The following is a 12,583-nucleotide window of genomic DNA, read 5'->3' on the forward strand; positions in this document are numbered from 1 at the left end:
CACCTTTCGGTCACACCTCCTTACCTTCACTAGACTCTACTGAACACGTGTGCAAAATCGACTTGCCCAAAATAACGTTTTTTGTTTTATTTTATTAAATTTTTTTTAATGTTTATTTTTGAGAGAGAGACAGAGAGAGACAGACCATGAGCGGGGGAGGGGCAGGGAGAGGGAGACACAGAATCGGAAGCGGGCTCCAGGCTCCTAGCCGTCAGCACAGAGCCCATCGTGGGGCTCGAACTCACGAACCGCGAGATCATGACCTGAGCTGAAGTGGGATACTCAACCGATGGAACCCCCCCAGGCACTCCTATTTTGTTTTTTAATAAATTGACTTCTTTCCTGAGCGGTCTTAGGGTTACAGAAAGAGTCAATGGCGTGCACACAGACCCCAGTTTCTCCCGTCATTAACACCTTGTAGTGTGGTGGCACATTTATCTTGCTTGTGGAGCCCATCTCTGATGCGTCGTCGTTAGCTAAAGTCCAACGCTGACGTCACTGGATCCGCTCTCGGCCTCCTACGGTCTGTGTGTTTCGACAGATACGTAATAATGCGAGTCTACCATTAAGCGACTCACTTTTTGTTTAAACTTGAAGGCAAACGCTCGAAACTGAAGGTTGGCTGCGCCTGGCCGCGGCTCTTGGTGGGGCTGATGAAAATTTGTACGTGGTTATGAAGGTGAAGGTGTTTGTCCAGACGCCACGATCGTCCAGCCTGTGACGTGTGCGCTGTGGTTTTAGGACACGCTGTTCATTAGAGACCCCACAGCCCACTCCTCTCGTCTTGCCCCTGCTCACACCCCCATCCCGCTGGCTTCTCTCTGAGCACATGCTGTGCCTCGGCTGTGCCCTCCGTCATGATGGGATGTCCTTCCAGGGAATCTTCTCCCCACCCTTTCGGCGTCCAGCTCGGCGGTCACTCATGCAGTGGCCCGACATCTTTGGGCTCCACAGAGTAGTACTTGGATGCACGGGTAGTAGCTCTCAGCCAAGGGCTCTTGGGTCAGGAGCCTCGTTCTTCCTCTCTGCCTGCCCCCCCCCCCCATCCTCTCCAGACTCAGAGGAAGCTGGGGTGCGGAGCTTGGCGGGAGAGTGAGGGTACCGAAGAGAGAAAGGTTGGGTTTTCCCAATCCCGCACTCGCTAGAAGCTGGGGAGTCCCTGCTTGGGGTGGGTGAGCTTCCAGGGCAGTGACCCAGCGCTTTCTCATTCCAGTCGAAGGCGCCATCTGGAATCCTCCACGGAAGAGACCTCGACGCGCGACCCGGCACCCTCCGGCTTTCAAACCGTAAGTTACTGGAGCGTGGGGAACGCATCTGTGGCCTCGTCACTGGGGGGGGGGGGGCTGCCTCCCGGAGCACACTGCCAGGCAAGCCCCGCGGGAGGGAGTGGTGAGCACCGGCCAGTGGTCCGCTCACGGGGAGGTGGGTGCCCAGCGAGCCACACTGATTGCGGACCTGGGGGGGCTTGTGTTCTAAGGCAGGACCCCCCCAGCCTCCTTGTGTTGTCTCTGTGGCAAAAGAATTCTATAGGCGGCTTCGAGTGCCGGACCCCCAAAGAATTCCTTCTCTTTCGATCCTCTACCTGAATGGCCCTTTCATTATTGAGTGTCCCTTTGGCTCTTGTGCCCCAGGGCAGACTAGGACGGAAGTGCCCTTGGGAGCTGGGGGGCCCTTCAAAGGGCCGAGGAAAAAACGCGGGCCGAGGGACCAGCCTCTCAAACGGGCTTCGAGCTCCAATGACCTTCGCTCACCCCCTTGAAATGTCTGGAAAACAGAATGGGCAGATTTTCTGTCTTCAAAGTTTCCGGCTAAGTCTCTTCAAGTTCTTTATTGTTTGGGACTGAGACACTCAGCAATGGTAATGGGTAGTTGCTTTTGTATCGGCCTTGAAAGGCCCAAATATTTTCATATTGCTACAGACAAAGCCGTCTATTTAGAAATGAATGCCATGTCTGTCGTTTCCCACTGGGGAGACTGTGTACAACGTGTGTGTCTCTGTGTACTCGAGGGTCTTGAAACAGGTTTCTCATGGGGATGCCCATTCACCGGGGTCCAGGGGGAAGCACCAGGGAAGAGTCCGGGGGCCCTAACCACATACCTGTCCCGGTTTGTCTAGGACGTGAGCCCCGGGAAGGTCTGGCTGCACTAACATTTACTGTGCCTGTGCCTGAATCTGCCACGTGTATGTGTTAAGGACTGTGGGGCATGCACACCTTGGTGATCAGCTTGGTGGGAGGAAGCAGAAAGGTCGAAGACTGTGGACGTTCCGTTTGTCTTGTTGGGAGGTCATTTCACTGGTATCTCTTACGTGGTCCAAAGAAGCGAATGGATGGATGAATGAATGAAGGCACCGGGGCACGAATAAACAAATAACTAGGTGGAGAAGTGAAAAAGCCAGGATGAGAGTACAATGAGCACGATCCCATTCGATGCCTAGGAGATTGATATAGGAAATCAATAAAATATCAAATCACCGTGTAAAGAGAGCCACACAAGAACCAGTATCCAGTGACCACAGACCAAGGCGTACGTGTGATTCAGATAGGTAGCCCCTGAGGTCTATCGTAAGAGAATAAAACCCGAATGGAAGCAAGAATGAGTAGGAAGGGGAAATGCAGAAAACAGTGGTAAACAGGACCGTATCGTATGCTTAAACCTTTGCGAAGAGGCTAGATCTCACGTGAAGCGTCCGTAGCAAAAAAGATAGTAAAAGGAGTGATCAGTCAGGGCGGGAGGAAACTGTCGGAGGTGACGGATAGGCTTATGACAAAAGATCGTGGTGCTGGGGTCCCGGGCGACGCTTCTCTCCAGATTCACCAGGTTGCGTGCGTTAAGTAGGTACGGCTTTCTGTATGTCAAAGCAAAGTTAAAAATGAAAACGAATAAAGAGAAGGCCACTGAGAGAACTTGCAACCGTTGACGATGAGAGCAGGAACCTCATCAGGACGAGAAGGTTCGAGAAAGAGGGAGCAGGTGTTTGGGAGGGAGAGCGAGTGCGGCAAAACGCAAACAGTGAGGGAAAGGAAGAAGGGTAATTTTCTTGGACGAGGGGGTGAACACATACATAAGGAGGCCTGTGTCGGGTTATTGTAAACCAAGCGTTAAGACGAGTCCACGTACGTGCTCCTGGCATAAGAATAAGTGAGTAGCAGAGAAAGAGTTCAAAGAATCGTTAAAAAGAGAGAGAGAGGACCCAGGACACCAGAGAAGAGAGTTAACTTCTACCAAAAGTTTTCTAACTCCGGGCACACATAAATAAATAAATCCCCAAAGGAGAGAAAGCCAAAGAGAAAGAGGGAGAGAGGGAGAGAGCGAGCTCACGGTGGAAACGCCTGGACCCAGATGGGAACACAGCGTGAGGGGCTTGTGGTGTCGTCCGGTGCTGGGAGCTGAGCCTGTCCCCCGAAAGGGTAAAAGAAAGAGAATAAAGTAAAATTATCTAAATAAAAATCAAGCACAGAAGGAAAAGTCACAGACGGTAGGTCCAGGAACACATTAATGGGTGAATAAATTCAGGCAGGAAGGCAGTGGTAGGATTACTGGTAGGAGACTGTCATGCGTCCAAGCTCATGGTTAGTCCATTCTATAAGCCGTGGTGCTTTTGATAAAATAAGAAGTCTCTAAATAGACAAGTCAGTCACCAGAGAGACACCCGGGGTGGATGGAGTGAAGGGGTGCCGGGCCCCGCAGGAGCACCTGCTGGGTGTCGGCAGGGTGGTAATTCATCTCATCTGGGCACCTGAGCACCAGGAGAAGGCAGGCAGGGGAGTGGGAGGGGAGAAGGGAGAGAAGCAGAGCTGGGGCAGGTGGTAACAGGGTGGCGGCACCTAAATGGATAGGTGGGAGGTCCACGGGGGAGGGCAGGCTCAAACTGTGGATCATAATCGGTCCAGGTCTGAGCACTCACCCCATTAGTAGTGGAGTAAGTAGCTGAGAAAGAGAAAGAAAACAAGGAAGGGAGAATGGAAGGAAGGAAGGAAGGAAGGAAGGAAGGAAGGAAGGAAGGAGAGGGAAGGAGGGAGGAAGGGGGGGGAGGAAGGAAGGGAGGAAGGGAGTGGGAGGAAGGAAGGGAGGAAGGGAAGGAGGGAGGAAGGAAAGGGGAGGAAGAAAGGAAGGGAGGAAAGGGAGGGAGGAAGGGGTAGGAAGGAAGGAAGGGAAGGAGGGGAGAGAGGAAAGGAGGGAGGAAGGAAGGGGGAGGAAGGAAGGGAGAGGAAGGAAGGAAGGGAAGGAGGGAGGAAGGGAAGGGGAGGAAGAAAGGAAGGGAGGAAAGGAGGGAGGGAGGAAGGAAGGGAGAGGAAGGAAGGAAGGGAAGGAGGGAGAGAGGAAAGGAGGAAGGAAGGAAGGAAGGAAGGAAGGAAGGAAGGAAGGAAAGGAGGGAGAGAGGAAAGGAGGGAGGAAGGAAGGGGGAGGAAGAAAGGGAGAGGAAGGAAGGAAGGAAGGGAAGGAGGGAGAGAGGAAAGGAGGGAGGAAGGAAGGGGGAGGAAGGAAGGAAGGAAGGGAAGGAGGGAGAGAGGAAAGGAGGGAGGAAGGAAGGAAGGGAGGGAGGGAGGCAGGCAGGCACCGTGATGCTGCAGGGACAGGGACCATTTGCATGTGGCATTAGGATTCATGGGTCCCTGGCAACTGAGCGCCAAAGATCAAGAGAGCCAAGAAGGGAGAGAGACAGAGAGAAATGATGGAAACCGGCTGGGGAGGTGGGGGGACCGTTGACTATAGATGATCATGTATCCAGTTAGGCACACCTGTCATCCAGAAGCAGAAAAATAGTTACTTAACTGGGGAGAAGGACCTGATGGATGTGTGGACATTTGAATGAAGGAGCGAAGGAGAAGAGAGATTTGCACTGACTGACGAGGAGGGATCTCTGAAAGAATGAAAGGCAGTAAGAAAGATCGGAAGGGTGGAAGACAGAAACCAATCAAGATGCGGGGGGGGGGGGGGGGGGGTGAGAATCAAAATTAAAAAAAACCAAACAGATTCAACAGTGAAGTCTATGAGAGGGTACTGGTTTAGCACCAATCGCCCACATTAGTTCAACTCTGGGGCCCCAGAGTTTATAGATAATAAAACCAATACCGTAGATACAAGACTGAACGTGGCCCATGAACGAAAAGTGAAAACGCACATAGGTATACGAGAGAGAGTGCCATGCCTGACACAAGCACGAGTGGGCACCGGGGGCCCGGAATAGTGACGGATTCGAAACTGGACTCCTGACGTTGTTAAATAAACCCTAGACCAGATCACCAGCTCGAGGAATTAACGAGCAAAAAGCAGCCCCACACGGACGGCGCGGCGAAGGCTCCGGGAGCCACAGATGATGGTTAATCCAATTCTGTGCACCTGAGGTCCATAAATAAAAGCATGAATATTGAAATAGAAGGGTGACAGAAAGAATGAGTGAACGCGGGGAACGACTGAATTGTGAACGGAGACTGCCTGCAGCAGCCAGGGAGACGGCTACCCTTTGGGGCTGTCAGTCATCTGGCTCCAGGCCCCTGAGGCCCCTGAGAGCGACAAGAGAGAGAGGAGGAGAGTGGAAGGAGGATCCGTGAACGGTGCCGGGGGTGTGTGAAGGGACAGGCTCTGTTAGGCGTGGTGGTCAGGCGGGCCTCGCACCGAAAGGTCGACGAGACGGACCAGTCCCAGTTTCTAGAGCGAGGGAAGTAGACAGAGAGGAAAAAGTAGCAAAGGAGGAAAAAGGGAAGATAATGCACGTTAAAACGATCGCAGTGACCGATGGAGAGAAGAGAGACGTGGTCCAAACAGGGCTCAGGATTAGGTGACGGACCCCCTCCTTCGATAGATAGATGCATTACAGCTTTCGGAGAATAATAGGAGACCAAGGAGATAGCCCACGGGCAAGGCTGCATGTCCCTGCACTGTCCTAAGGTATACGCGGTGGGGGCCCACGACCGCAAGAATAAATACCCAAGTGTCAACGGGGACTCAGTGCCAGGCACGCGCACGCACACGGGCAGGCAGGGCGCTTGGTGTGCACGGACGGGGCCTTGACTGGCGGGCTCGCTCGCGGGGGGACCAGGAATCGAAGGAAGAGTCAACACGGAGGGGATGGTGGGACGGGGGCTCTTCCTCCTGTGGGGAGGAGCGACAGCAAGCCGGGAAGGTGAGATCTGGGGCGAAATAAAAGAAGGGAATAGGGGACAAGGAGGCTGGGTGAACACATGAACAGGGCCGGGAAGAGAGGTCTGCGGGACCGAGGCTCCGATTAGATCGCAGCCGCGCTGTGGATGCCCACAGACCAGGGAGTCAGGTGTAAAGGGATGAACGGAGAGGAGCTGGGAGGGAGGACGAAAGGACGGACGGACGCACGGACGGATGGACGGAGGGAGGGAGGGAGGGAGGGTATGAGCTCTTGGCATGTTGTGTCCTTGGCGCACGCACTTCACCCGGCAGGGGGGGGCTGGCTCGGGGGTCCCTGGCCGCGGAGTGCCATTGCGGTATCCTGGCTGCGTGGGCCATTCGACCTCATCTCTCTCATCCTCAGTTTCCCCATCCGTGAACTTCGAAGGCCATCAGCTTCCTGCTTGGATTGACTGGGGGGGGCACATGCTCTCCCACCCGTGGGCAGCGCCCTGTCCAGAGCCCTGGGCAGGCGGGAGGGCCCAGGCCCCGGCCCCTGCAGAATGTTGTGTGAACAAGGGGTGTGGGGCCAGGTGGGTGTCTTGGCCCCTCCCCGGGCTGGGTCACCTGTGAGGGAGGCTTTTCCCGCCAGGGGGCAGCAGAGGGCAAGGGAGCAGGAGGCCCCGGGGCCAGTGGACCCTGTCTCCCGACCGTGCTGGGTGTGGCGCCGCTCACATCCGCGGGGCTGTGTGGGTTAGAAAGTGGCCAGGAGTGCCCGAGAAGGGTGACCCGGGAGCCCAGTGACCCAGGCGCCCAGAGGCAGATCACCAGAAACCTTGTTCATGCAACTTTCTGAAATGAGCCCAGGTGCCCTCCAGCCCGGTCGGCTGTGGGGCGGGCCGCCTGCCCTTCTCACCTGGGGGTCTCAGGCAGGTGCACCTCAGCCCGGGGTTGCAGAAGTGGGCCCCGGGTCCCGGCCCCCTTGACATGGCATCCCCAGAGCCCGTTTCAAGGCCTTACTGTCTTCTCGACTGTTTTCCGATGTACTCTGTATTTCGGCAAATACTGCTCTTGCCTTGTGTGTTGCACTGTCTTCCCTCCTCCCGACCTGCCCCGTCCCTCCCCCCCCCCCCCCCCCCCCCCCCCCACCCCCGCGGGCCGTGGCAGGTCTGGAGGGTTGTGTCCTGACGTTCCCAAGCCCAGGGACTCCCTGGATCTGTCTAGTCTTTCTCTGTAGTGGGCAGGATTTGTGCAGTTGCGTGTTGTGTGCTTGTGTTTGTCTGTAAAATCTAGAACCAAAGTCCTCCTCAACCTCTCGGTTCCTATTTGGGACACTAAACCAAAATGTGCCCTGACCGGGAGGAGCCGTCCCCACCGGAGCCAGGATGCGTGGCCGGGGAGCGCGCGGGACCCACAGGAGCCGGGCGGGGGCGGGGCTGGCGTTAGGTCTGCTGGGCAGGTTGGGCTGCTTATGCCCGGAGTGACTTTGGCCCCCGGGGTGGGAACAGGGAGCTAGCCCGTCGCAGGTGCCAGCTGGGGCCGCTCCTGCTGAAGGTGCTCACCTAGGGCCGTGACGTGGGGGGCACAGGACTCAGAGCCGTAAGGTCTGAGACGGGATGTGAGGACAGAGTGAGGGGGACGGGGGCCACTTCCACGCTTCAGTGTGGCCCCACATGGGTGATGGAAGACGTGGAATTCACGTGTCAGGAGCCACCCTTCTCTGCCTCCAGTACCACGTGTCTGGGCCACATGGGCCTACGTGATGGGGCTGCAGGCCTCTGCTCTCCTCCTCTTTAGGAATCTGGAGGCTGCAGGCTCTGCCTCGGCCCGCCTGACGCCTAGGGCGGGGTGCACTTGTTACCCTGAGGCACTTGCTAAGACAGGGTCCCCAAAGAGCTCCCCTAAGCAGCCCAGGAGTCGTCATGCAGACCAGGATGGGGGTGGGAGGGGCCCAGAGCAAGAAGAACCCCTTTTCAAAACAAATCTTTTTAATGTTTATTTATTTCGAGAGAGAGAGAGACGAGAGAGAGAGACAGACAGACAGAGCACGAGTGGGGAAGGGGCAGAGAGAGAGGGAGACACAGAATCCGAAGCAAGCTCCAGGCTCCGAGCTGTCAGCACAGAGCCCGACGCGGGGCTCGAACCCACGAACCACGAGATCATGACCTGAGCTGAAATCAGAAGCTTAACCGACTGAGCCACCCAGGCGCCCCAAGAAAAATTCTTGTGTGGTTACTTTAAAAGTCAGCTGAGGCTCAGGAAGAACTCCACATGTTGGGTCCGCAGTGGGGAGGAGGAGGGAGCCACAGCCAAACTCCCAGAGGGAACACGGAGAACGGGAGCAGACCTCTAGGAGCTGGCTGGAAATGGGCCAATGGGAGGAGCTCCAGGGAGACCCGCTGGTTTCCCCGCTGGTTGTGGGCTGGGATCCAGTGGATTCCCTGTCTTCTCGGGAATGCAGAGGGCATGGGGGCCATCAGGTCAGGACGCTCAGAGTTTTTGGCTCTTAGAGGAGTTTTAAATCTGGAGCTCTAAGGGTCTTCAGTTCTGGGATGCTGAGATTCGGGACAGGGCTCGCTCCCCACCACGGCCGCAGAAGCCAGAGTGGGACTCCCGGGGCCCCTCGGGTTCTGTCCTGACCCACCCATGAGGTCTGAGTTGGGATCTCAGTGCTCCTCTCTGATCAGGGCCTGTCTTAAATGTGCGTGTTTCTTTCCTAATAACTTACTAAAACAAGGACAAATTTTCTCTCTTCGACTTTGACCTTCGCATGCTCTCCCTGCACAAATCCTTCCCCTGGTGACACCAGGAACTCTCCTTAGATTCCTCTGTGACTCCCAACTCCCTCCTCGGGAAGCTCGGCCTCAGGGCTGGCCTTCCAGAGGCCGGAGGCTGGGCTTCTGGGGTAGACAGGCCAAGGCCTCCTTTGTGTTCCTAATGTCAATGGTGTGGATGTCACATGACCTAGAGCAGGAGGTCACCCATCATGCTGACACATCACCCTGCTATTTTCTCCCCCTTCAAATTCTTGTCTATGGGCATACTTTTTTTTTTTAAATGGGCATCTTTTTTTTTTCTTTAAATAAGCATCCAGTTTTGAAACCTTGCCTTCTTCGCCACATACATCCTACGTTTTCCATTCAATATTTTGTCATCAGTGTTTAGTTTTTTCCGTAAAAAAAAAAAAAAAAAATCATTGCCTCACTGGCTGCGTTGTGTCCCATCGAGGTTACACCCTCATTACATCATTCGCAATGCCAACCTGCTATCGTTATGCGTAACTCACCTTTTTTTTTTTAATCCTAATGTTACGAATTACACCACAGCGAATGGCTTTGCATACCCGCTCTTTCATCCCCTACAAATTACTTTCCTTCACCCAGAAATGACCATTGCTTCATGACATGCTGGTTTCTCCTGCTAGACTGTGAGCCCCTTAAGGGCAAGGAGCTTGTCGGATTGATCTTTGTACCTCCAGAGCCCTACGTGTTGTAGGTGATGTGGGGATGCTTGTTGGGTGAGAAGATGGACGGACGGATGGCTACATGGGTGGCGAATGAATGAATGAACGAACGAACGAACGAATGACTTTCCTAGGGCTGAGCTTCTTAAACGGAAGGCCAGGGATTTTGTATGGGTATTGACTAATTTCCAAAGGCTTATAGCATTTTACCGTGTCCAGCAATGTATTGGCATTTTGTAATCTCTGTCAAAAAGTGTTTTTCTGTCATTTGAACTTGCATTGCTTTGATTACTAATGAAGGTTGAGCGTTTTCACATATATCTGTTAACCGAATGCACTTTATCTTCTGTGAACTGTTTGTCCAAGTCCATTGGGTCATGGCTTTCTGATGAGATCGGTCAAGGGTGGAATGGGTGTCCTTAGGATATAGTGAGCCCTCCGTCACTGGAGGCATCCAAGGGGCAGGCCAGGCAGACACTCGGTGAGGGTAGTTTTAAGGAGATTCAAATAGCAGCTGTGGGGTTCGTCTAGACGGCCTTTCAGGTCTCTCGGACCAGGATTTGCTTCTCCCCGGAAATGGGTGGAGGGGACATTTTCCATTTGGCCTGGCAACATTTAAGGTCACGTTCCCTGGGTGGATTCATGCATTTATGATTTATAAACTCTAAACCGCACCCTCTGTAACTCTTGCGGGACAGGAATATCTCTTTGAGCCTCCAAGGTCCAGGTAGCCGTGCCCAGCATCTCGTGTAGTTAGCTGGTGACTTCCCGCCAGCCCTGTCACCCACCCCCGTTTCACCTTGAGAAGCCAGCCCCCTGGACCGCCATTTCCCACCTCTTGGGGAATCGGCAGGGGCCATCTGCTGCCCTTTGCATTCCCAGTGTCCTCCAACACGGGAGCAACTTGCCCCGAGGCCTCGATTGATGGGATGAATCGGATCGGGACTGGTGGAGAATCCCCTTTGGTTTTCTTCAATGGGGCAATCAAATGCCATGAGGCAAGGAGCAGAATGGACCCTACACTCCTCCAGGGTTTCCCCTCGTGTTCCACCACAGACTAACCCCGGGCTCAAAGGTCATCGAGGCCACCCGGGGAGGGGGTGTCGCCCACGGAGGGCTTGCCCTACTTTTCTAGAGCACCCTCTGCCCCCAGCAGGGAGCTGCTTCCTCCCACTGAGCCCTCTACTATAGCACTGAGCGCTGTTTGCCTGTGTCAGAATTAACTCACGCACGTGTCTGCCCCAGCATCGAGGCTTGGGAGGCCCGCAATGGCTTCCGGCACTAGTCTAGTCCATCCATCCATCCATCTGCGCATCTGGCCTCCATTTCTTGCCCTGGTGCTTCGGCCTCTCCCTCCCCTGAAAGCAAACCTTTTCGTTTTGGGCGGGCTGCGTAGTGCCATGGGCTGTGGTCATGCAGCGAACGCCCTTATTACAGCTTTCTCGTCCGGGGTCACTGCTCTGAGCACGTCCCAGCTGGACTCATCTGCCACTGTCACCCACACGGCTTCTGTCCCCATGGCGCTTTCCCAGGCATCACACGCCGCGACGCGGATCCAGGGCCAGGGTCCGAGAGGGCCCTCCCCCCCACCCCGCCCCCCGCCCCCCGCCCCCCGTGAGCCGAGGCCGCCCTGCCTGGTGCATGGTCCCTGCCATGAGCTTTGCTTCCAGCCTTTCTGCTTCCTCCACCAGACGGCACTGGATGTGATTCACCCCTCCATTTCTCCATTCCTTCATTCCTTCGCGGTCGACAAACATTTTTTAAAGTGAGCTAGTGCTATACTAGAGTGGTTCCCAAGGACGTGTCCCCGCACCTCTTTTGGAAAGAAAAGACGAGCCCCTGTCCGCCAGGGACTGCCTTTGCGTGCCAGCAAAAGGCGTGACCCTCTCGGTTCAGCTCCTGCTTCTAGATTCGAGTTCCGTCGGAAGTTTGATTGGCCTCTCCGACTTTGTTCCTCACAAAACGAGGTTGATTAGTAATCAGCAAACTGTGTCCTCGGGTGTTCAGAAATCACAACCCGTGCCCTCAAGAGGCCAGAGTGACGCCTGGGGGGTCTGAGATGAATGGCTGCTTCCGGCCGTGACAGGCTTTCATGTCATCAGGACACCCCGAACTTGCACGGTAATGATCCTAGAGCCGTTCCTGTCCCTTTCAAGATTAGTTAATGCTGGGTTCTATTTAGAGAAACCCCGGGGAGATGATTGTTCATGTGGGTGACGAGGATCATGCCCCGTGCGGGGGTCTGCGCGGAATTATCCACCGGCAGACCTGGGCATCCGAGGCGCACGGCACTTTGCAGACCCTGGACGTGGCCCTGAGCATCCACGCGGGTCCCAGGCCGGGCGGGACCCCTCCCCCACTTTAGCTCACTGCTGCCTGTGTGGGACAAGGCGTAGGTGTCGGGGTCTCCGCCTAGAAGTCTGCCGTTTATTCACTGCATCGGAGCGTGGGCGTAGAGGGCAGAGCCAGGACCCTGGAGCTGGACAAACGTGTGTGGTTTAAACTGACAGTGACAGCTCGAGTCTGTCTTCCGGGGGGACTGTGGCACCCACGTCGCAGGGCTGTAACCAGGACTTGGAGCTGGGGTTCTGGACAGGCGGTGCGCGTGACCCCGGGGGCTGCTGGGGGTGGAGCGAAAGGCCAGGAGGGGTGGCCCGATTCGGCAGGTTTCGTGGGAAGTCGTTTCGCCCAGACAGTCAGGGGTACGCTGTGGGATAGCATGCCAAATTTGTATGACACTGTAAGATGAGACGGGAGTAGTTTTGGCACGAAACTTTATGCCGGGGGGACGGGGGCCTCTTTGGGCGTCCCCCCCGAGCCCCCCCCCGGGGTACGCGTTCACGCTCACCTCTGTAAAAGGTTGGAAGCACCCTCTATGTCTTGCCTACCGCTGTGTCTGGCCTGTGGGCGGCACTCACACACCTCTCTCCCCGAGAGACCTCTCCTGGCAGCGTCCTCCCCCCAAAATATTAGGCGCCAGCCATCAAAGACGTTGGCACATCCCCATCCCGATGTCCCCTCTCTCAATTAACAACC

General features: G+C 55.4%; 1 protein-coding gene across 5 annotated transcripts in view; it reads left to right on the forward strand.

The window, feature by feature from the left end:
* LOC109274560 (uncharacterized) overlaps positions 1-12,583 on the forward strand; it is a 35,332-nt gene that overhangs the window by 18,458 nt on the left and 4,291 nt on the right. For 4 of the 5 annotated variants that reach the window (XR_008417321.1, XM_053889819.1, XM_053889821.1 and 1 more), the window contains one exon: positions 1,214-1,286. Coding sequence is in view for 4 of the 5 variants with exons in the window: in XM_053889819.1 (XP_053745794.1) it covers positions 1,214-1,286 (73 nt within the window). In the remaining variant the exon portion in view is untranslated. Of the gene's footprint in view, positions 1-1,213; positions 1,287-1,631; positions 1,985-12,583 lie in introns of those variants that run through there. The other variant, XM_053889820.1, reaches the window with a different exon arrangement.

This window comes from Panthera pardus, unplaced genomic scaffold (genome assembly GCF_024362965.1).
Source record: "Panthera pardus isolate Hobbes unplaced genomic scaffold, ASM2436296v1 HiC_scaffold_24, whole genome shotgun sequence".
Lineage (NCBI taxonomy): Eukaryota > Metazoa > Chordata > Mammalia > Carnivora > Felidae > Panthera > Panthera pardus.